The sequence below is a fragment of the Haliotis cracherodii genome, unplaced genomic scaffold (assembly GCF_022045235.1).
Source record: "Haliotis cracherodii isolate W230 unplaced genomic scaffold, xgHalCrac1.p SCAF_1, whole genome shotgun sequence".
NCBI lineage: Eukaryota > Metazoa > Mollusca > Gastropoda > Lepetellida > Haliotidae > Haliotis > Haliotis cracherodii.
The window spans coordinates 52642979-52665060 of NW_027266264.1; the positions used below are offsets into that span (position 1 = coordinate 52642979).

Below are 22082 nucleotides of genomic sequence, written 5' to 3' on the forward strand. Positions count from 1 at the left end.
TTTATGGACAAGAAACTTGGTGAGATGATGATTGATCATGTAAATATTGGTTGAATGTTTGTGAATACCATTACATCACACTTTATTAAAGAAGACCATACTCCTTTTAGACATAATTTGCATGTTTCCCCTATCGCAAGATACTACTGTAGTTGTATCAGCGTGTCCCTCCTTCCCTTGCCCCCACAAGTCAGATGGAAATGCCACGGAACAAAAAACGTTGTTTTGACACAGACATTATCAGGTAAAACATGACGCTTGTGGTTGCACAGTACGATCAAGATTATCAAATCTCCAACTATTGAATTTCTGGTTTTGTCTTGTTTAGTTTTTCTCAGTAGGAGCTGGGCTGTCATGATAAAGATTGTGGGTCCTATTTCAGACGTCCATTGGGTTGTTTACATCTTTTCAGACAGTTTCAGAATGTCATTTCATTGTGGAATTCAGGATAATATCTTCAGCCACATATTTCCTCCTTCAGGAATAAACTAAGTAATTGTTTCACGTGTAACTGGTAGATACAGTTTTGTGTTTTTGGTGTATTTGGAAACCTTGTTTGACATCACAGAAGCAAAAAAGGTGTGAAATTAGCGTCATCAGTGTGGTGGCATCAGGAAAAAACTGGTTAATTTGTACAAGATAGGCACAGCATGTCCTGTCTAATTATCGTCAATTTATGTATTTTTTCCCCTTAAGTCTTTTCTGCATGGTTGGTAGGTCAGTTGTTATGTTAAGTGTTGCGTTGCCTGGAGCAAGTTGCATGTAAACTTGCACGAAAACAAATACTCAGGTTGCACCAAGTCCATGTATCATTCTTGTGTGTTTGTTTGTTGTTTAACGCTGCACTGAGCAATATTCCAGTTATATGATGACATGCATACAACCATAAGTCTCTTATTAGTCGCCTTATATGGCAGGCATGAGTTGATGAGGACCAATTCCAACTCGGATCTTCGCGGTGGTATCATTCTTGCCCTAATTGGAACTTAAATGGTAGAATTGGCCAGCCCTTCAGAAATTTGGGATTATTATTATATTATGGATTGGTCTGTCTCTCTCGATGACATGATGAGTTGAATGACATCTTGCCCTTATATTAGGACTCATGCTTTCAGTCACTGGTTTGCCTGGTCCAGACTTGATTATTTATGACCAGTAATACAGCTGGATTAATGCTGACCGGTGCATTAGACAATATTCATCCACTTTACACATTCATGAAAAGTGGACCCGTGAAGATTCCGGGGTAGAATAGGTCTTCAGCAACCCATACTTGCTGTAAAAGGCGACTATGCTTGTCGTAAAAGGCGACTAAGGTGATCGGGTGGTCAGGCTAGCTGACTTTGTTGATACAGGTCATCGATCCCAATTGCGTGGATCTTGCTCATGATGTCAGTCACTGGATTGTCTGGTCCAGACTCGATTATTTTACAGACCCTCGTCATATAGCTGGAATATTGCTGAGTGCAGCGTTAAACAACAAACAAACATGAAAAATGCTCCATCATTTTCTTTGTTTAGGCAGAAATATTTCACCGATGCACCATTATCATTTATTGCTCTTGGACATAAAAAAGAAATTTTGTATGTATCAGATTTTGTTTTCCTCTTTTTTAGAAAACATTTGGATATATTTAAGGATACATTTCATTGTGATCAAAGTATTGTCATACATGGCATGTGACTGGTTCAGACTTCATGTCCATTCTTGAGCTAAGTAATAATTATGATGATATTGTGGTTAGGGATTGTGTATGTCACCTGACCAAAAACTGGATGGATCATGGCTCATGCTGTCAATCACTGGTTTGTCTGGTCTAGATTATTTACTGGTTGCTGTGATAACTGATGAAGGTGAAGAGTTACTGAAGCCTAAACAATTCTTTGAATAATATTTTAGACAAGAGTTAGTCAGTAAATAATGCTTAATGTGGTATCAGCAATTTGGTTATTCATCCTAGAATACTCTCCCCAAAATCGGGTGGCCCAGTCATCTAAGGTTTGGAAATTCAGTGTGCAGTTATGTCCCTTGGGTATGCCAGAAACCTGTGATCATTGGTTTGAATCCCGGTTCACCCTGATTATGTTTCTAGGTTTGTCAGCACCATGCCCATGCTCGTGGGTTAAACGTCTTCTTCAGGCTTTCCTCCCACATTTAGCTGACATGTCGTGATATAACTGGAATATTGTTCAATGCGACATTAAACCCAGCTCACTCTCTCACCCAAATTCTCTCACCCTCCTCATGAACTTAACTTCAAACAATGGCATCATGTACTCTTGTGTTAACAAATATTTTTTAAATAACATCTCTATACAATAATTGATGCCATTTTATTGTGCTTATATTATGATTTAATGTAGTAGGTTTGAGCTAATCATTGTTTCTGGTAACTTTCAGTAAAATGATGTCTTGTCTTTATTTTAGGACTGGTAAGATAGAGAGAAGCCTTTGGCTGCACATTATTTATTTCAAATGATGACCTAATTTGTCACAGTGGTGGTGTTCTGTAGAGTAACATGACAAGTGAAATCTTTCCAAACCACCCTTGTAGAGCGTATCAGCGATCTGTTGTTGTGTTATCGCATATTGTAGGGGATGCAGGTTGTCGGCCCTTATCTGGGAGTCTTATCACAACCAGACTGGGGAATCACACAGGGAAAGTCGCCTGGGCCTGCCAGAGTGTCAGATAGAGTTAGCAGTAGGGAAAACAGTATCTCTACATTGAACAGACCTTTCCTAACCACTGGTATCACCTTCTAAGGTCACTAGGAACAGGAGAACTGTTCAGGGCTTAGTGTGATTATTTCATCATTCACTGTCACTAAATGTTTTGCTTCTGTTAATGGCGACTTGAATAATTGTTTCAGCAGTTTGATTTAGTTGTGTGCAAACAACTTTTCCTGTTTATGAAGTTCCGAAAATACAAATTTGCAATCTACATATCAATTTACAGGTTTTCGGATTTGGAGTGATGGTTATAGAGTTTATACCTGTTTGGAAGTTTGTACTTGTTTAAATTTGTTTAAAGAAAAATATTTCAAGAATCAACATATGATATTCAAATCTTTTGTCTTCTGCAATCTGCCAAATAATATTTTCGTAATATGAAGGGTGAAAATATGAAGAATGATTTACCAGGATTCAGAACATGTGGTTGTTCAGATTATTGGTATTACAGTCTGCTACTCTAGCCACTTGTCAGATGCTCCAGTCGAGTAAAATTTCCTCTTGTCTAGTAACATCACATTATACTAGTTCATAAGCTGAAACTAAAATATACTGGAAATTATGCCCAAATACATTTTTGGGCAAGAAGACTTCAAAGTTTTTGGAGTTGACAGACTAAAAGTATGTGTGCGTAGTTATGTTGCAGGTCACCATGGTTTACTGGATAATAATTTTTATTTTTCCCTTTGTTAATTGCCACCTTTTGTTATCTTATTAATTTTGTTGTCCTTACATGTACATATATATGCTCTCTGCCTCATTCACCTGATGAAGGAGTAAGCATATACTCCGAAACGTTGTGTTCCTCATAATAAAGAAGTTGACATCCATATATTCTATTCCTTATGTGTATCACTTCTAAATGCCTTTCAAAGACCTATTTTCATGTTGTTTATATGCTTGCTTGAATTTGTTACTTAAATGCCCTAAGGATCTGTGACTAGTGATCCACTATGGATGAAACCAAATAATAAAAAGAGCTAACCAAAGCAGCAATGGGACGAACACTAACTATGCCATCATACCAGTCTACCAGAATTAAAAAACTTTGTTAATAAAGAAACGACGTAGATTGTGATGTACTATTTTGCTGTAAAATGTGTAGGATAGCTTGGGTGGCTTGTTGGAACTGGTATAGTTTGTTCTTTAGTAAATAATAATCTAGATTTTTTACAAATTTTAAAGTATGTTTTCTTTTTGTTCTATTTTTATTTTTATTTTTCACTATTGTCATTTATGCCTTTGTGTCCTGATATATGTTTTAATAGTGAAATAACATTGATAGATTTTGAGAGACAATTCTCATTTATTTTTCTCTGCGTTTTACTATAATGGCTTAATAGCTAGTCTTGTAGAAAATTTCTCTCATCAGTCTCAGCTCAAAACTGATATTTCAAGAAAATAGTCCAGTTTGTTTTGATATCTGTTTTTAAATTATCAGAATGAAAAACATATTTGATATAATGCAAATTTGAAGTGTTAGAATCAAGCACCTGTCCCTGTCATTCAAGCTTTAAGCTCAGTAGTTACTCAGGAGCAATCACGATTTTTCTCTCATTTTCAGTTTTCATTGTTTGCTATTGAGCAGTGTTTGCTAATGTGTGGTTAGTTTACGAAGGTGCCAATCAAAATCCACAGGGGCATGACAATGCAAACATTGCTGGAAATTAAGCGTGAAAAACAAAAAGGAAAAAACCTCATTGTGGAGTGAGAAATTACAAGGTCGTCAAATCGCAGGGGCAAGATTTCCTTAACCTAGGGCGGAGAAAGCGTGAACCTCTCTTTTACGCCTTGACAACAGGATGCGTGATGGCAAGCAGTACCTGAAATGAGAGACCATCCTCGCTCACTGCTCAACACTCCAGGGCAAAATTTCACCATAAAACAACTTCTCACCACTGGCAGATTTGACATGTCTTTTAATTCTATGTTGAGCCAGGAAATGGCAAAATACAAGCTGCCTTGCTGATGACAACGTTGCTGGAACATAAGCCCACAGTCAGGATATTATCCAAAGAACGATATTAATCATTTTGTTTTGCTGCATTGGGTTTAGCCCGCAGCAAAATAGATCCAGGCTAAAACAATACAGTGAAATGAAGTCAGTCCTGAAAGTTGTCCATGCATCGGAGTCGCACGTACAGGAGCCTTCGAGAATTATTAACTGGCTGAATGCAGACAAGCTCTTCCTGACTTCTCCAGTTCATCAGTAATAAACTCCTGTGAAATGTGATATGCTCCTTTCCAGTATCATGCAGCATGGACAGCAAAAATTGCCCCGCCAATACAATTTGCTAATATAGTATCTATTAACTCTGTCAATGAAAATCTTGAGTTTCAGGCGCATTGGACAATAAAAACATTGTGCTGCAGTGAAACGGATATCTCAACTCCATCTAAATTAGGAGTATTGGCATGGAGGCCTTGGAGCTCAGACATAAAATCTCAGACCAATATCAAACAATTCATTTATCAAAATCACTGCGTTCAATTTAGGTTTGGTTATATGGAAGAAAGAGCTGGAAGAGATGGATTCCCGTTCTAGCAGGGAAAGTGTTTGGTTTTACAGTTGGAGTTTATGGACTGGAGTGAAATAAATGTACATATAATCTCATTAAGTGGTTTATGGTTTGGAGAAACATAAAACTGGTGTGATTGTGGCTGGATCAAGTTCCATTTATTCAATCACCTCGTGTGTGTCCTGGGTCAGGTTGGGTCCCCATACCCATCCTTGCCATAACAGCTGATTCAGTTTAGAATGGAGTTGTCGCAATGGCTGCTGTGCATGAATTATACACTACTCAACTTTAGAGAGGGAGTCAGTGAAACACTGTTATCTAGGCAGTGCCATTTCCAGTTCAGTTGTCTGGATTGACACATATCTTGGTTATCAAATTGTGGTTACTTAAAAATTGACTTGCATATGTTTTGTGTTTATGGAAGTATAAACATAAAAACAGTGTGCAGACTGTGTATGCAAAGAGTGCCCTCAGGTTTTTATGTTGATACGTCTATAGATGCAAAACAATATGGAAGTTGATTCTTAAACCTCAACTGATTATTTAAACATTAACACACAAAAAACTAGACAACAATATAAAATCAGTGTACTATTGTAAATAGTATAAAATATCTCTGTAAACCTATCAAACTTTGAGAAGTATACCATATATAGTCTTTGAAAGGCATTTAGAAATGATACACATAAGGAAGAGAATTTTTTTATGTCAACCTCTTTATTATGAGGAACACAATGTTTTGGAATATGTACTTACCTGATGAAGGAGTAAGTATATGTATATACTCTGAAACGTTGTGTTCCTCATAATAAAGAAGTTAACGTCCATTAATTATACCATATATATTTTAGAAAAAAACTTCCTAAATATATATCAATTCAGTCACACGCTTCTGATAAATCAACGGAAGCCAGGGTTCGGAAAAGTCAAGGAACTGTGATTTTTAGAAGTAATTAACTTGAAAGTGGCCTATAGTGAACATGAATACATGTATTGTATAAAATAAAATATATACAGTTCGGGTTTAATGTGCCTATTTTGATTTAAGATTTTATATTGTACCGAACCTGTATTATAGTACAAAAACTAATTTGAATGAAAGACTTTTATAGAGAATAGTGAGTGAGTGAGTTTTATTTTACGCCGCTTTTGGCAAAATTCCAGCAATTTCATGGCGGGGGACCCCAGAAATGGGCTTCAGACATTGTACCCATGTCGGGTTATAGAGAATAGAGATACCCATAGCTTGATACAGCCATCCACATTAGGACCCCAAAATGTAGCATGTATGTTAAACCAACTATACGGTATGTAGTGGTAAAAAATAATTTGACTTGACATTCTTAAAGCTAGCTTACATGTGGATCCTAGAGATGCCCATTGCCGGATGCAGACAACAACATGAGGATGCTAGAATGCAGCATCCTGTATCTTCTAATTGTTGCATTGCACTCCAGCTGAGTGCAGTCCTATACAGTTAATTAATAGTCAAATAATGGTTATTTGTTGGGATTGTGCAGTTCCACAAAGGGTTGTTTGCTCTCTTCATCAGTATCTGAGTGACCTCCCTGTACCTCCAGTCATTGAAAGAGTTGTTAGTGTGTCTTAAGAGGTGCGTTCAAGTTGGCGATGCCAGTTTGATTCCTAATGAATGATTATATACTTGGTGGCCACTGAGGTTGTTCATTCACACATGCACTGCTATTGAAGAAGTTGACCAGAGAGTCTTTAATTTCCTGTCACTGGTGGGCTGAAGGCGACACTTTGCTCATGCTTCAATAGCTTAGGAATTAACGTTGTCTTTGCTCGCAAATGGTCGATGGGAATTCTCATGGCTTTTATTCAGACTTTGGTCTTGAGTTGAAAGGGATTTGGACATATTGTAGCCCACAACGTCTCGTAATGGTGGGCCGAATCTGCGTATTCAGTTGGAAGAGGAAGTCCCTCCGTAATATCGCATTGATCGCATCTCAGTGGCTATACAGCTTGTCACATGCAGGATGTCGTGTTCCAAATCCGCGGGAAATCAAGGTTCTTGTGGGGCCCACAGTGACACAAGATTATTAGAAGCTCACACTTGACTTATTCCACTCTCATGGTCACGTTTGTTTCCCCAGTCTTGTATTCACAACCATCACCAAATTCCATTTTGAAATAAAGAACAAATTTGAAAAGAATGACTTAATTTCCTGAAAGAGCTCTGTCGATTTTTTTCTGATGTAATTGAGTGTTTCCGAGACAGTTGAACCTCACATCTCTTTTTGAAATTATGAATGGCAGTCTTTAGTGTTTCACCAAATCTGCTTGCATATGAAAATAAGTGGAGCTATTTGTCAGCATGGGAGAGCTCTAGAAATAGTTCCAGGTCTTCAAACACCTCTTCACAACTCTCTAAAGCACTTTCACCTTCTCTTCAAAAGAAAACACTCGTTTTCAATGGGTCCTGGCTGAATTAGCCCAAGGTGAAGTGTGAAACCATTGTATTTGAACAGGGGGGTGCCAAAATCTCCTCCGCTGCCATGAAATCCTTGATAACCTGACACAAAAAGGCAGTATCACATTTGAAGGCCATGACTCACTATGTCTTCTTCTCAGAGTACTTCATATCATCTGGTTTATTTGACGATTCAAACTGGTATGATATACCCAACATTAGTTTGTGTAGGTTTTTAGAGTAGATCTTTTTCTGATGCTGGATCTTATATCAATTGCTGTTTAACATAGAATGTTTTTGTAATTGTGTATTTGTTAAGTACAGCTTGCCTTGTTATGAATAGCCCAGTAACTGAAGCAGTAACCTATTCTTACTCACAATACATATTGTTAAAAATGAGTATGTAACACTATGCATAGAGGAACCAGGTTAGTCCTGCCTTCATTTATCTGGATGTGTGCCTGAGGGAATGGCAGTCTGTTCACTGTAATCAACATAATCATTCTGTGCCCAGAATCATCATGTTGATTGTCAGGGGCGCTTATTGAAGCAGGGTGCTGAATACAGTAAAGGGACATTGTGAAGTATTTATGATGTATTAATCCGAAAATTTGTTACGCTGGACAATTTTGTGGCACCTTCCGAATTAACATTGGTGCTGCTTGAAGATATTGTCCAGTTTATTTGCAAGTTTACGGTAGATTACGGTCCAGTATGGGTAAATGTAAAATGTGATGAGAACTGGTGTCAGGAATAGAGCTGACAGATTGTAAATAGAGCATTCACCCCCCTCCCCACCCCCCAAACTGTAGATGGAAAGGAAAGTCCAAAGTGAATTAGCCGTCTATTACTGGATTTTGATACCTAGTGTCTACCCATGGATATCATAGGATTCATTTGATACATAGTGTCTACCCATGGATATCATAGGATTCATTTGATACCTAGTGTCTACCCATGGATATAATAGGATTCATATGATGCATAGTGTCTACCCATGGATATCATAGGATTCATTTGATACCTAGTGTCTACCCATGGATATCATAGGATTCATTTGATGCATAGTGTCTACCCATGGATATCATAGGATTCATTTGATACCTAGTGTCTACCCATGGATATCATAGGATTCATTTGATACCTAGTGTCTACCCATGGATATCATAGGATTCATTTGATACCTAGTGTCTACCCATGGATATAATAGGATTCATTTGATACCTAGTGTCTACCCATGGATATCATAGGATTCATTTGATACCTAGTGTCTACCCATGGATATCATAGGATTCATTTGATACCTAGTGTCTACCCATGGATATCATAGGATTCATTTGATACATAGTGTCTACCCATGGATATCATAGGATTCATTTGATGCATAGTGTCTACCCATGGATATCATAGGATTCATTTGATACATAGTGTCTACCCATGGATATCATAGGATTCAATGGACAACATTGTTATTTCAGCTACATCATCAGTGTTGGAGTGATTGACAAGCTTCAGCACTACTTCAGCAACGTGCGCGGGCCTATTGATGGAGACAAGAATGCTGCTGACTTCCTTCAGCACAGCCTGGGCCTGCTGGTGGCTATGACCAAGTTCATGTCAAAAAGGTATGTTGGTGCCGTGTTCAGTGTCCAGCAATCAAAGCCTTTAACATGATGAGAATAGGAATTTATGCCCTATTAAACATGTGTTTTACATAACATGAATCAGCATTATAGTTCTTGAACCAGAAGATAGTATTATCATTTTAACAACTTCAGAAAAAAATTAAAAAGGAATAACTAAATAGGCTTGAAAGTTTGTCTCAGGCTCAGCCTGTGGCTGTATGATTTTTAAGGTTCCAAACAAAATAATGACATAAACTTGGGAAAAGTAGGTACATGTTTTCACTGCCTGAGTACTTGTTACTGAAATAGTCTTAAAATGTAAATGTCTCTGTTCCTCTATCACATTTAGTATCGGGAGCATAAGTACATTCGGTATTCTTTAGTGAATCTTTGAAATTCAAATTGAATGCACACCAGGCAAGTAATGACCTAGTGCCTTTGCCAATTTGTGAATTTTGTGTGTGTGTTTAGAATAAGTATATAAGTATACGAATAAGTATATAACTTAGGTTCAAAAGAGGCTGAGATTCATTTCAAGAGCATAAACTCAAAAACAGTTCAATATTTCATCTTGTGCTGAACTGGTGCCTTTTGATATTTCCGCAAAATCTAAATGTGTTTTTTGGGGGGTCATAATTTAGAGTTTTGAACTTATTACAGTATGTAACCATGGTAGCATTACTGTCAGCCACTTCTAAATGAAGTTCTGTTATGCAAAAATGCATTACTGATGTACTTGGATGAAAGACACATAAACATTTAAAGAACAGAAGGAATCTTGTTGTGTCTTATCATGAACTGGTCATGTCACTGGTACAGATACTCATTTAGGACTAACACAATGTTGATTGGAATAATCACATATATACTACTCAAAAGAACTTGAGGACCACCAAATTATTACATATTACTATAGTTAGTATGTCGTGGCATGACAGATAAACTATAGCAATATGAAAGAAACCGAGTGTTCTTTAACTTCTTTTGGGTAGTATATAACCAATGCATACATATACTTTATTTTGAGATTTTATAAACATATTGAATAGGACGTTAGAATCTACACCGAAACGTCGCCCAATTGTAATAAAGAAGTTGCTCATCCATAACAATTTTGTCTTAGGACGGGGAATATCAATGACATTTTCTTCTTGTTTAGTTTTCCTTCAGCCCTATGAACATGTAGTCACCGTGCTGTTGAGACTCTAGCCCAGAACATGGGGAGGGATGTGGGGTTTCCCCAGCAGCCAGATGTGTCATGGGAGGGAGGCTCATGCTGGATACATGTCTACAAACAGCCACTGCAGTGTGGCTTTGATCTGTGACTGGCCGTGTTGTGATTGGTTGGTGTTTGTTTTGACCACCCATGCACAAGCAGTGCTGTGCTGGTGTGTGTCTGACACCAGGGTGTCAGGCAGTGAGAAACACAGTGCATCATCCTGGCTATCTGGGCCGTCACCTGCAGATAGTTGGTGTGGTTCTTCCTCGGGTTGATGGATCCCAGGAAACACACACACTCCCACACACATTTACACTAGCACATTGCAATATCACAAGCTATTTTGTTGTCAAATGCAGGACTTGAAACACACATTTACTCCACCACATTGGAATACAATATCACAAAGTTTCTGTGATATTATTGTCAGGATTGGTGCTTGTTTGATGTGATGTGGCATGCAATGACTAACAATTGAACATGAAAGAAGTAATAAATTATGTTTCAGTAGCCAAGGTATTATATACAGTTTCTAACTAGAACATGCTTATGAAAAATCATAGTTCTTCAACTGCTACACTAATGACTACTAAGCACTATCTTTAACAAAGAAGTTAAACAACACCTAATGTTTTTTCTTATGACTATAGTTAATCTGTTATGGCATGGCAGATTAGCAATAGTCTGATGAAAAAAATGGGTGTTCTTTAAATTTCTTTTGAGTAGTATATTTGATTCTAGCCAGAATTGTGAGTGAGTATGGTTCTACACTGCTTTTAGCAATATTCCAGCAATATCACAGCTGGGGACACCAAAAATTGGGCTTCACACATTGTACCCATGTTGGGAATTGAACCCCGGTCTTCAGCGTGATGAGTCAAGGCTTCAACAACTAGGCTACCCCACCGCCCACCTGGTCATGACAGTTGTATGGTATTTACAACCACCATGATGATGATCCTCAGATTCTAAAGGCTTTTAAAAATCAGAAATACCTTGAAGCTGTTTACCGGTATGTGTATGGAACAAAACTAAATGGGCGAAGGGTGCAGCTATTAGTAATATTTTGGAATGATTGTTTCATTGACGATACAGTAGGAGAGCCTTGATCAAGAGCCCCCTGACTGCTCCTATGTTAGTTTTGATCGCTATCATTGTGATACAGTATTTATCAGGGTTGCAAATTGGCACAAGCCTTGGTATCCTGATTCAATTTGTCTGAGGTATCTCAAGTGCGAGGAAACTTTCAGTTTTTTTAGGGGTGTCCTTTATATATGTAATCATTGTTCAGGCTAGTAGATTTTTCAGATTTAGTTTTCTCCCTGTATATACAATAATTGTGTGACATGTTGTCTGTCTTCATGTATGTCCGTGTTGCTATAGCCACCTTGTGTGGGGGCACAGATGGCCCTTTTGTCTGAAGTGCTGCAATTTGCTGAGCAGATTTGCATCCCTTGGGTATGACAGGATTGTCAGCACCATTCCCATGCTTGTGGGTTTCACAAAAGTGGTAAACGTCTAAGACCTGGATCACTTTGGGCTTTGTTCCCACATAAGCTGACACGCTATGATATAACTGGAATACTGTTGAAAGCCACGTTAAACCCAACTTACTCACTCACTCCACCTTGTGTACATCTGGGCAGTGGTGGTATATGAGGTATATACGTGCTGAAACCATGCAGTAACACCTCCAGGTGATAACACCACCCTCCGTCCTGCTGATTGCTAAATATCAACTGACTAAGTGACTCCATCCTTTGTTTTTATCACACACTGGCATTTACGCAGTGAGCCAACAGTGGCCTCTTCTGTCCTTAGTACAACCACATGTTGGGTGGGGTGGCCTCCATGGCATGGAGAACTGGGACAATCATTATAACGTTTTTCTTAAAATATTTACTTGAATTTTTCCAAGAACTTTAAAATTCTATTATGAAATGAAGTCTTTGTTTCAGTGTTTCCTAAACTTGGATAATAAAGTTAACCTTGAATTGAATTTTTCAACTAGTTTGTTGAAAGCATTATTATGTCAACAATATTAAATTTTGACATCTTAGTGAGAGAGAATTTTTGTGTGCAATATTAATTGAATGTAATTTGAAACTATGTACTGAAAAGGCTTTTGTATTGTTATGAAAGTTCCATACACACCTGCAAATGAAACCATACTTTTTATTACTTGATGCTGATCTTGAGACTTCGTGTGAATGTTATCTTATAATTCTATCATGTAATGTCTACCTATCTTTTCTTTCTTGCTGATGGATTTAGATTTGTTCCATTTGTGTTGAGTGCACCACCATTATAAAATGATCACGTTTGGGTTGTCTTACAGGAGTTGCTTCCCTTTGTCCAGTTTTCACAACCCATCCGTTTCATGTTTGGGGTATTTGGTGTACTTTGTTGGGAAACAACTTTGAAATTGAACAACTATCTTTGATATATGTGAGACAATATCAGTGTTTGTCTTTTGACAGACTGGTTACTGGGTTTTCTGGAGCTGACAGTTAAGAAATAAATACACACTCTCAGTGGGATGTATTGTCTGCAATCTGCCAGAAGTCTCCTGCCTGAATGTGTCATTTGATATCATTTTCAGTAGATCAGTGTGTATGAACTTTTATTAGCAAAGCTTACTAGACCGAAAGACATTTTAGTAGGGCTTCAAGCTGTTGGCTCACAGTCCCAGACTGTGCCTGGTGTATTTGTCACATGGTGTTAGTTACCTCCAAGATGATTTAGTATGGCTTGATATGTTTTGTTCATACTGTTTCTCTGTTGAATATTACTTAACTGGGGCATACCAATAATGTATGGGTTGTTCAGGTACAAAAGAATCTCTGGCAATAATTAATTTTCATTGGAGGAGTTGTGTTTTCTCATGTGTCACTATTATGAAAAATTACCAATAAAGAGGATAAAAGGCACTTCAACATGTGCATCGTGGTGACAAAATTAATTATCTGTGATCATGTTGATCTATTTGGCTTCAGAGTCTGCCGGCACTAGAGCACCAATGTATCTTATCAAGTATGAAATAACCACATCTGTAGGTGCTGGGACAATTAATTCTTATAATAATCAAGATGGGCCAGCATCAGATTTAACCAAAGTGAAGAATTATCAATTATGATATGTTATTTTCTCAGTACGTCATATGAAACAGCAATTTCATGGGTTGTGGTTTCGAAGAAAGTGAAGCAGTCTGCTTGGCTGTGAATTCATTGTTGTATGAATTGGCCAGTGATTACCACTGAGCTTCAATTCTAGGGGCTGATTTATGTTTGAACTGCTTGATAACAGTAATTGCTGTGTCATTGTTGGCTGCCTGTCCTTGCAGGGATTGTTTGACTGGAATCAGTGTATGTTGACAAGATAATTGAAAACTATCAGGTCTTCCGAAGAGCTGCCTAGTCTCGTGTTACCTCACTGGCCATTCGTGGCCACAAAGGCATTGGTTCCACTCCACCGTTTTGCATCTCTTCTTTCAATTATTTATTGTCAAGGCGGCTGATGCTGTCGACTGACTGATTGTCTGCATTTGTTTTTGGTTCCTGTTTTAAATGTGAATTATGACAGTCGAAATTCTATTAGTTTTGTATGATTCATCCATACAAACATTTTCCGCTTTCCTTCTGACCGGCTGATGAAATGTTCACACCTTGAAATTTGTACATCATCAAATTGGCACTTGTGATCATTTGCAACCCAGTATAATTATATCATGCTGGGCTATTTTCCAGATGGTGATTGCCTGATCACTGATTATTTGATGTTTGTCAGGCCAACGGGGACAGTTTATTTCGCACCTTGGTTCCCAGGGGTGCGACCAGAGAGTTTTGTCACACCTGTAATGAGAGGACTCAAAGCAAGAACTGTCCCGTGGGATGCGCCACTAAAAGCTTGGCAGTCTGCTGGAACAATCATGGACTAGTATGAGGACAAAATGGACTCCAGCGATCATGCTGATTGGTGCCGTCAATTTTAGCAGATTGTTCAGCTTCGTACTTCAGCAAGATTGCATCAAACTTCTTTCTGATTCTCGGGAGACCGTATCGTGTGTGCTAGGCAGTGGCTCACAGGCATTGTAGTCAATTATTCACAAGGTCTGTTTGGTGGTTGAAGGCACCCTGCTACATGAGATGTCACAGGAGTAGCAGCCACAGCCCACAAGGACGTCCAAGTCATCCAGTTCCTCTCCACATTTGTAACCGTCTGCTCGCGTCGCTCCACCACCAAGAGGATTAGCTGTGAGCTGATCACCAGGACACACCGAGCACATCACTAACATGAATAAGTCATGATGATAAGCATGGGTATTGATTCACGATCAAACACCCTATCCTTCCCAACAAAGCTGCGACAGGACTCACAATAGATTTGCAGGTATTAACTTAGTCACGCTCCAATCACCAGCCTGCTGCCTCACCATCAAAAGAGGTTTAGCTTAAACTTGATGAAATATTAAACAACATACCCCATGGTTAACAGTAAAGAGATAAAGTGGATGTGATCAACTTCTGTTGAAGAGCACTTGCAGCATAGGACGACCTTTGTCTCTCCCCATATCTTTTGTTTCAACACACCATTGAAAGTTTTAAAAAGTGATGAAGAGCGCTCAGCATGAAGTTTGTTCTTATTGATGAGCACTTTCTGCTCATCTTGTTGTTGCTGAATTATGAATCAAAGTGAGGCAAATTCATGCACTACTGCCCTTGCTTATAGTTCTCAATCCAGACAGAACATCAAAGAATTGTACTGTTATCTTCAACTCTGAAAACATCAAAACTTTCATCCTGAACCATTCAAACTTTTATGGCTTACTTTTGTTTACGTTTATGCTCTGTAGTTGGAGAGAGTGCTTTGTCCATGGCTGCTTTCAGTGTGACGGGGTATAATGTAAAGGTTGAGAGGAAAGGAATTATTAATTTAATGTACTACAAAGGTGTTGTTGTGAACATATGGTAGATACAATTATGTAAATTGGGTACTTTTATTTTTTTTAAAATTTTCATTGTATCCAAAACTAAGAAGGAATGTTTATTTCAAACTTGCTGTGAGCAATTTGATCGATGTTTATTGTGAACAATTAAGTCACTGTATGAAGGATGTTGCATTTTTTCAGTCAAACATAAGTATTTATCTGTTTAGCAACTTACAATTGAAAAACTGTAGTTCCAGTTTTGGCTGAAAGAGTAAGTTTAAGATATGTTTCTGGGAATAAAATCCAATTATTTTAGCAGATCTTTTCAAACTTTTACCAGTGTTACTGAAGCATCATGCATATTGTTTAATGTTTTGATTGCTCTCAGTGTAATTTATTTTAAGAATCTATAGAACACAGATTCCCAACATCAACAGTCATAAACAAACATGAAAAAAACCTAATAAATATCCAAAGCTCTATCGATTTATGTACAAAGTTAATTCGTGAGTTGAAAATCTCCTTTTAGCTTGTCATGCCTTTAGTGCACATCAGCAAAAAGGACAGGAACTTTTACACAATTAGGGCATAGATTTTTCATTTTGGACCATTCAGATGTGTTTACTATTTTTGTGATCTGCCTCTTCGGGTCAGCGAACATTACACTCCTGTAGAGAAGTCTGAAAATATTGGCAATATCCGTCAAACGGGAGAACGTAATTGATTGGACCATTACAACCTCCCTCCACGAGAGTGGCGGGTTTCTTGTGCAGCTTTCTAAATGGTGTTACACGCTTTGTTTTCAGCACAGTGATTATGCAAATTGTTTCTGATTTGAGTTTTATGAGAAGACATAGTGACAAAATGGCTTGGAAATGGCCTGAAAAGTATGGCAATTGTGTATTCATCAAAACAGACCTCGACTGCTGGAGCACCATGAAAAATCAAATTGTTTTCAAGTTTTCCATGGCTGTGAGAAATTGTTGAAAGCATTTCCTCTATGATATGGGTATGACCCGATATGAGAGCTAGGAATGGAGTTTGAATGGGGTGTAAAGTGGTAATGGCGGAGATACAATACTAATGGGTTAAGTGGCTTTAGTAACATGCCTGTTGAAAGTGAACAATATCTGCCATCGTCGAGGAAACCATATAGAATTATTGCTAAATGCTTTCTGATTGGTTGATGAGAATTTCTGATCAAGTGTGAAAATGGTTTGGGAAATAGTTGATATATTTCATTTCTTTGACACTTGTTCGCTCACAATGCCATTTAGACATTCTTTGTTGGTGTAATTAAAGATATCAATGTCTGAAGATTGACTTAACTGATTTCAACAGTTTTGTGTTTCTCTCAGGTAATTGTCAGATCAATAAGTCAAGTCAGATTGATCAATTGAAAATAAAAATAAATGTAAAGCCACAGAAAGGATACATTTCATTGCCTTGATGCATACTGTTCAATGAATTCAATTCTTGAACTATTGTAAATGGGGTATTTTAAAAGGCAGACTTTTTTTATTTCTTGAATGAATTCTGTTACAATGGTTCTATTTTTTCAGCCATGATTATGATTATAAACAAGTTTCTTTTTAAGCTACAATGGATTATCAAGGTATAAAAAAAGAACAATACAGTTCTTTGTATTTGTTTTCTGAAAAATTGATTTTGGTTTAACAAACCATTGACTTTACTGCTGCAATGAAATCTCAACGGCATTGGAAATCACCAAGATATTTTGTGTGACATTCTGCAGATAAATCTTCAGAGAGTCTGAAGTTAATCTTCAACTTGTCATCTCTTAGGTTTGATAGAATTGAAGACATGCAGAAAGATATTGTAACTGGTTGTGTGTCAAGTTGTCCTTGTCTCTCTGACATGTGACAGCTTAGCCCATTGACATATTGTCACTCCAAGCTAGCCAGGCCTACACGTTCAGATTACTTTTGGGGACAAATCGATCAAAGTATGTTTTTATGTGGCACTGACGATAAGATGACATGATAGAAAAGGACCATGCTTTTGTGATCAACTCCTGTGGGAGCTGTTCTCCATTATGCTGGCCATTGTTAATTTGGCCCTTGTCAGTCGCACATTGATTTATTTACAAATAGGACTGTCAGTAAATTTGCCAGGTATTCTTGCGGATTGATTGCCAATCAATATAGGTGATGTTTGACAACGTGAAATCATATGCTATGTTTTAGTGGCTAGAGCACAAAGGCTCAAGTTAAATATTTGGAAAATAATCAGTCCAGGGAGATTTTATCTGCTGGTTGGCTATCTCTTTTCCCAATTTCCTTTCCTGGTCTGCAGTGTTTAGTTTGGACCTGTCACCTGTTTGCACTCCTCTCTGATCTTGCCCAGGTGACCATGACGTCGTTCTACTGCATCATGCCGATGTTGCAGCTTTGTGTTGGCTTTGCTTTCTTTGTCCTGCACTGGCTGATGCTCGTGCCGAGATTTCGGAGTGTCGTCGGCTGATAATTGTCACGATATTGTCTTGTTTTCACACTTCATGGAGTCCGGTGAAAGGCGACAGTCGACATGAAAGGGTCTGGTCTGGATTGGTCTGTCTGCCTGATCAATCCCTATGTTAGGATTTCATCCAGTTGACTTGTCGTGCAGTCTCTACCTGAATGGAACCATGTCAGTATTAATTGGTGATTAGCGACTACGATACTGTAAACACATGCAGTGCTATTCACCTGCAAAATTGAATCAGTTGTAAGACAATGATCTGTGAAGACTAATTAATGAGTTGAGTCAAGGCACATTGATTTGAAACAATGCTTGGCAGAACAGTTGCTGAGCACATTCATAATGATGGTCTTTAAATCCACTGTCTTCCACTGTCATAATGACTGATTACTTTCTAATCTGACAACCATGGTTAGACCATCAATGGCCAAGTACATAATCCTCCTTCATATTCAAAAACATTCCTCAGAAATATCTGAGACTTAAACAAATAACAATATATTTGTGTAACATGGATTTTAATAAGACAGGTTTGATGGTAAGCAATGGATTATTTGCCTTTTAAAACATTATCAGCATCATCAAACATTGAGGACATTTAGATCATTTAATGATAGATATATCATTTGACTCTTAGTTAAACTTTCTCTTGAAGTTAAAAAATAGTCTTTTAGTCTCATTTTGACAATACATTTGGACTTGGTCATGTCAGAAGTCAACAATTAATGCAAATGTAAGAAAGACAAATGCCTAGTTGGATGACGCTTGAAAGTGTTTAACAATTTTCATACCAATATATAAAAGTTTTCCGTAACTTAACATTTAACTTGCAGGGAATCCTACCATGCTCTTTAAGTTTGTAAATGGCTCGGCTGCTATTAATACTGATTTTTATACTTCTAAAGACGTATCTACATTTTCTGCAAAACTGTACATCTTGTTAATATGTACATGCTAAGGGTATGGCACAAGCCAGATTTTTTCAATCATCTGTTTTTTTAAGTGGGATATTAGAACACACTTTGTCTTGATATATTGTAATACTAGGAAAATACTGCTGTGTTTAAGGACTTCTAGAAACAGTTAATGGTTATCTTCTCATTTGATATGCATAGCAGATTTCTAAAATATTTTTAGTTGGATGTCATGTCCATCAAGAACCACTGTTACATCAAGTTTGATTTAGCTTCGGTGATTATTTTCAAAAGATATTATATAAAAAAATATCTAAAATATTATCATGAGCATGGACATTGGGCTAATATTGTCAAAGAAAATATCTCTGCCACAAGTGGCCTGATACAACAGATGCTGTCACGTGTGGTTCGGACATGAGTGAACATATTACTTTGTCAGAGCTCTAGATGAGATAAACATGTTGTCTGACAAGATTAGTCAGTTATTCTCAACTTAAATCTCATTGAAAACACCACAAAACATTCCTTTGTCTGCAAATTCTCCCATTCTGATGTAACCTTGAGCAAAGGTGAGGTTATTAAGTTACTGTGGGGTGATGATGTCATTGAAAAATTGGAAACTTTGAAAATATTACAGGGAACCCTCGTTAGTCAGGACCCCATTTATCCAGAACTCCATCTTCCGGAGTCTTTTAGGGGCACATATTTAGATATTAAAAGGAACATCACTCCTTACCCATGATTCATTCATCCAAAAGTTTGTGATTCTGGATGATCTTGTACCATCTTGATTAGCAAGAAATTCTCTGTACGTTAATAACGAATATAAAATTGTCATTTCACATAAGTTGTTGTATTCCGTTGCCAAATTTAGAATATATATCCACATGTAAGACAGCTAGTGATAATCAAGAATGTATATGTGCATAATTGCAACGACCATCCTGTCAGGACACCCTGCCAGTGCAGTCTGAACACACAGAGGCTGTATGCTGTTGTTCAATTTCCTGCTTACGTATAAACCTCCCTGTACCTTACTGGTACACCAGTATTCCTGGAAATGTTTCCAGTTGAATTTAACAGTTTTATTCTTAACCAGGTATTCTCTAGGAGCCTGAGTTTGACAGCTGAATGAAACAACCAAGTTGGACCAGTGAGAGTCTTTTTTTAGAACTTATTTCAGTATTGGTGTATTTCAATATTTTTCAAAATTAGACGACCTGGTCGTTGTCATTATCCATTTATTGAAATGAGTGTGTGAATCACGGAGTATGATTATGAGAGCATCAGTCCCTGGAGAGTGACTACAATATATAAGGTGGCAGCAAATTACACCTATTGATCAGTCCCCAGTGTTATTACATAGCCTCCAGCTAATTCCTCCATTCCAACTTGCAAATCAAAGCTTTTCATACACAAATTTCAAGTCCCATCCTCATTTAGTGGGAAAATTGATTGTGTCGTGTCACCTGAAATGATGTGAATGAAAACACTTGATGCCTTATTTCTATGGGATTGTCCTTGTTTTGTCTCCCCATTTACCATCACATTAATCGCAGAATCTTTCTCACGGTAAATATTGTTCGTATTGATTAGTATGCGTGTGATTATCATGCATGACATTAAGTTCTGTCATCTTGTGGCTCGGGTCTATAATGCTTTGATTCATGAGTATTCTAATAATTTCTCACAGTTTATTACTGTGTTGTATTGAAAAGGTGGCTTCTTTGATGTAACAAATACCACCATGATGGAGCAAGATCTGTTGCCTGCAGTCAATCTTTTGTTGCAGGACAATAGAGTTTTATATCGAAAGTTCACGATCATTAGCTACACTGGTCATAGAACTTACGCAACGGGCTGACGTCCGGTGTCCGTATTCTATCACGGCATCTTTTCTTTTTAATGTTTTGTGTTTCTGCTTGATAAAATGTTTAACTATTGATTTAATTTTGCTAATTTTTATGGTACTTTTTTATGGTACTTCATGACACACAGACTATGTTGGATTGGCATCTAAATATCAAGTAGGTTAAGGTAAAGTTCAAAAGATGATTTGTCAAGGTAAAAATAATAAAGAAGCTATTATTTATTGACTTAAACTGCAAAAATCCTGATTTGGGCAGATGGAATAACTTACAGATCTTGGGTGTTTTTTCTTATCTTTCTCTGTTGTCATTGCTTTAAGGCCATTAGCATTTTTGAAAAAGAAATATATCTTCGACTGAGACATAGGCAATCATACAACAGCCCAAGCCAGGGGCCAAGCAACAACATGCTTCAAGAATAAAATACAGTGACTACCATGTCACCATTTTGAAAGAGAGAAAAGTCATTGATTGTAAGCTCTCCTATGATTTTTCTGCTTCCCAAGATGCAACAGTCAGATGCATGCTTCAAAACTATAATTTTAAAGTTCGTAAACATAGAAGCTGATAACCAGGCAATGTCAACATTGAAAGGAAATGTCAGTCACGATTTGCAGTAAACTTGCAAGTGATTTTTTTAATACAGTCAATCAGCACTGGCTGTCAGAATACATGTATGTACACAGTAATAAGTACAGAAATTTTCAACTAGAAGAATAAATTTCACCTGTCCCAACAAATGTTACCAGCGACAAAATAGTCATCAAGCATGTATTTTGGAAACTGCTTTAGAACCTGATAAATTTGATGATGCCAACTACAGAGTGAAATCCCGGCTTACTGACTGTTTAGTTCACATGATATTTCTAATACACAAAACAGAGAAAGGCATGCTAGCAGTATTGGCTGTAGCAAACGTTTTGACTGTTTTTCTTCACTGTTTCAGAAATTCCAGTCTGTTTGAGAAGAAGAAGGGAGAGGATATGTCTCAGCTCATCAGCACATTTGAGGTGACCGAGTTGGTTGGAATCGTATCGTTGCTGTATGGTATGCTGCTTCATTCTGGTGCTCCAAGTCGTGGTGACACGCCTCCTCCAGAGCTGCCACAGCACACACTCCTGGTCACCCTCACTGGACTCCGAATGCTCAATCATATGGCTGCCTTAGACCTGGACATGCTGCAAGTAAGTCTCAGTCCTCATTGGGATATCTGGGCAGAATAGGAAAAAGTCCATGCTTTCAGTTTAAGTAAAGGTAGACTAATAAAGATAAGAAAGATACAATGAGCAACCTGGCTGATTGTGTGCCCATGTACCCCCATGATTAGGATAATTCCTCATGCGACCAATATCCCAGTGGGA

At 37.7% G+C, this 22082-nt stretch overlaps 1 protein-coding gene across 1 annotated transcript in view; it reads left to right on the forward strand.

The window, feature by feature from the left end:
* The window catches only part of LOC139479371 (S phase cyclin A-associated protein in the endoplasmic reticulum-like), a 105626-nt gene that overhangs the window by 29220 nt on the left and 54324 nt on the right, over positions 1-22082 (forward strand). The window contains exons 24-25 of the mRNA XM_071262231.1: positions 9163-9309; positions 21668-21905. Coding sequence (XP_071118332.1) covers positions 9163-9309; positions 21668-21905 — 385 coding nt within the window. The remainder of the gene's footprint in view (positions 1-9162; positions 9310-21667; positions 21906-22082) is intronic.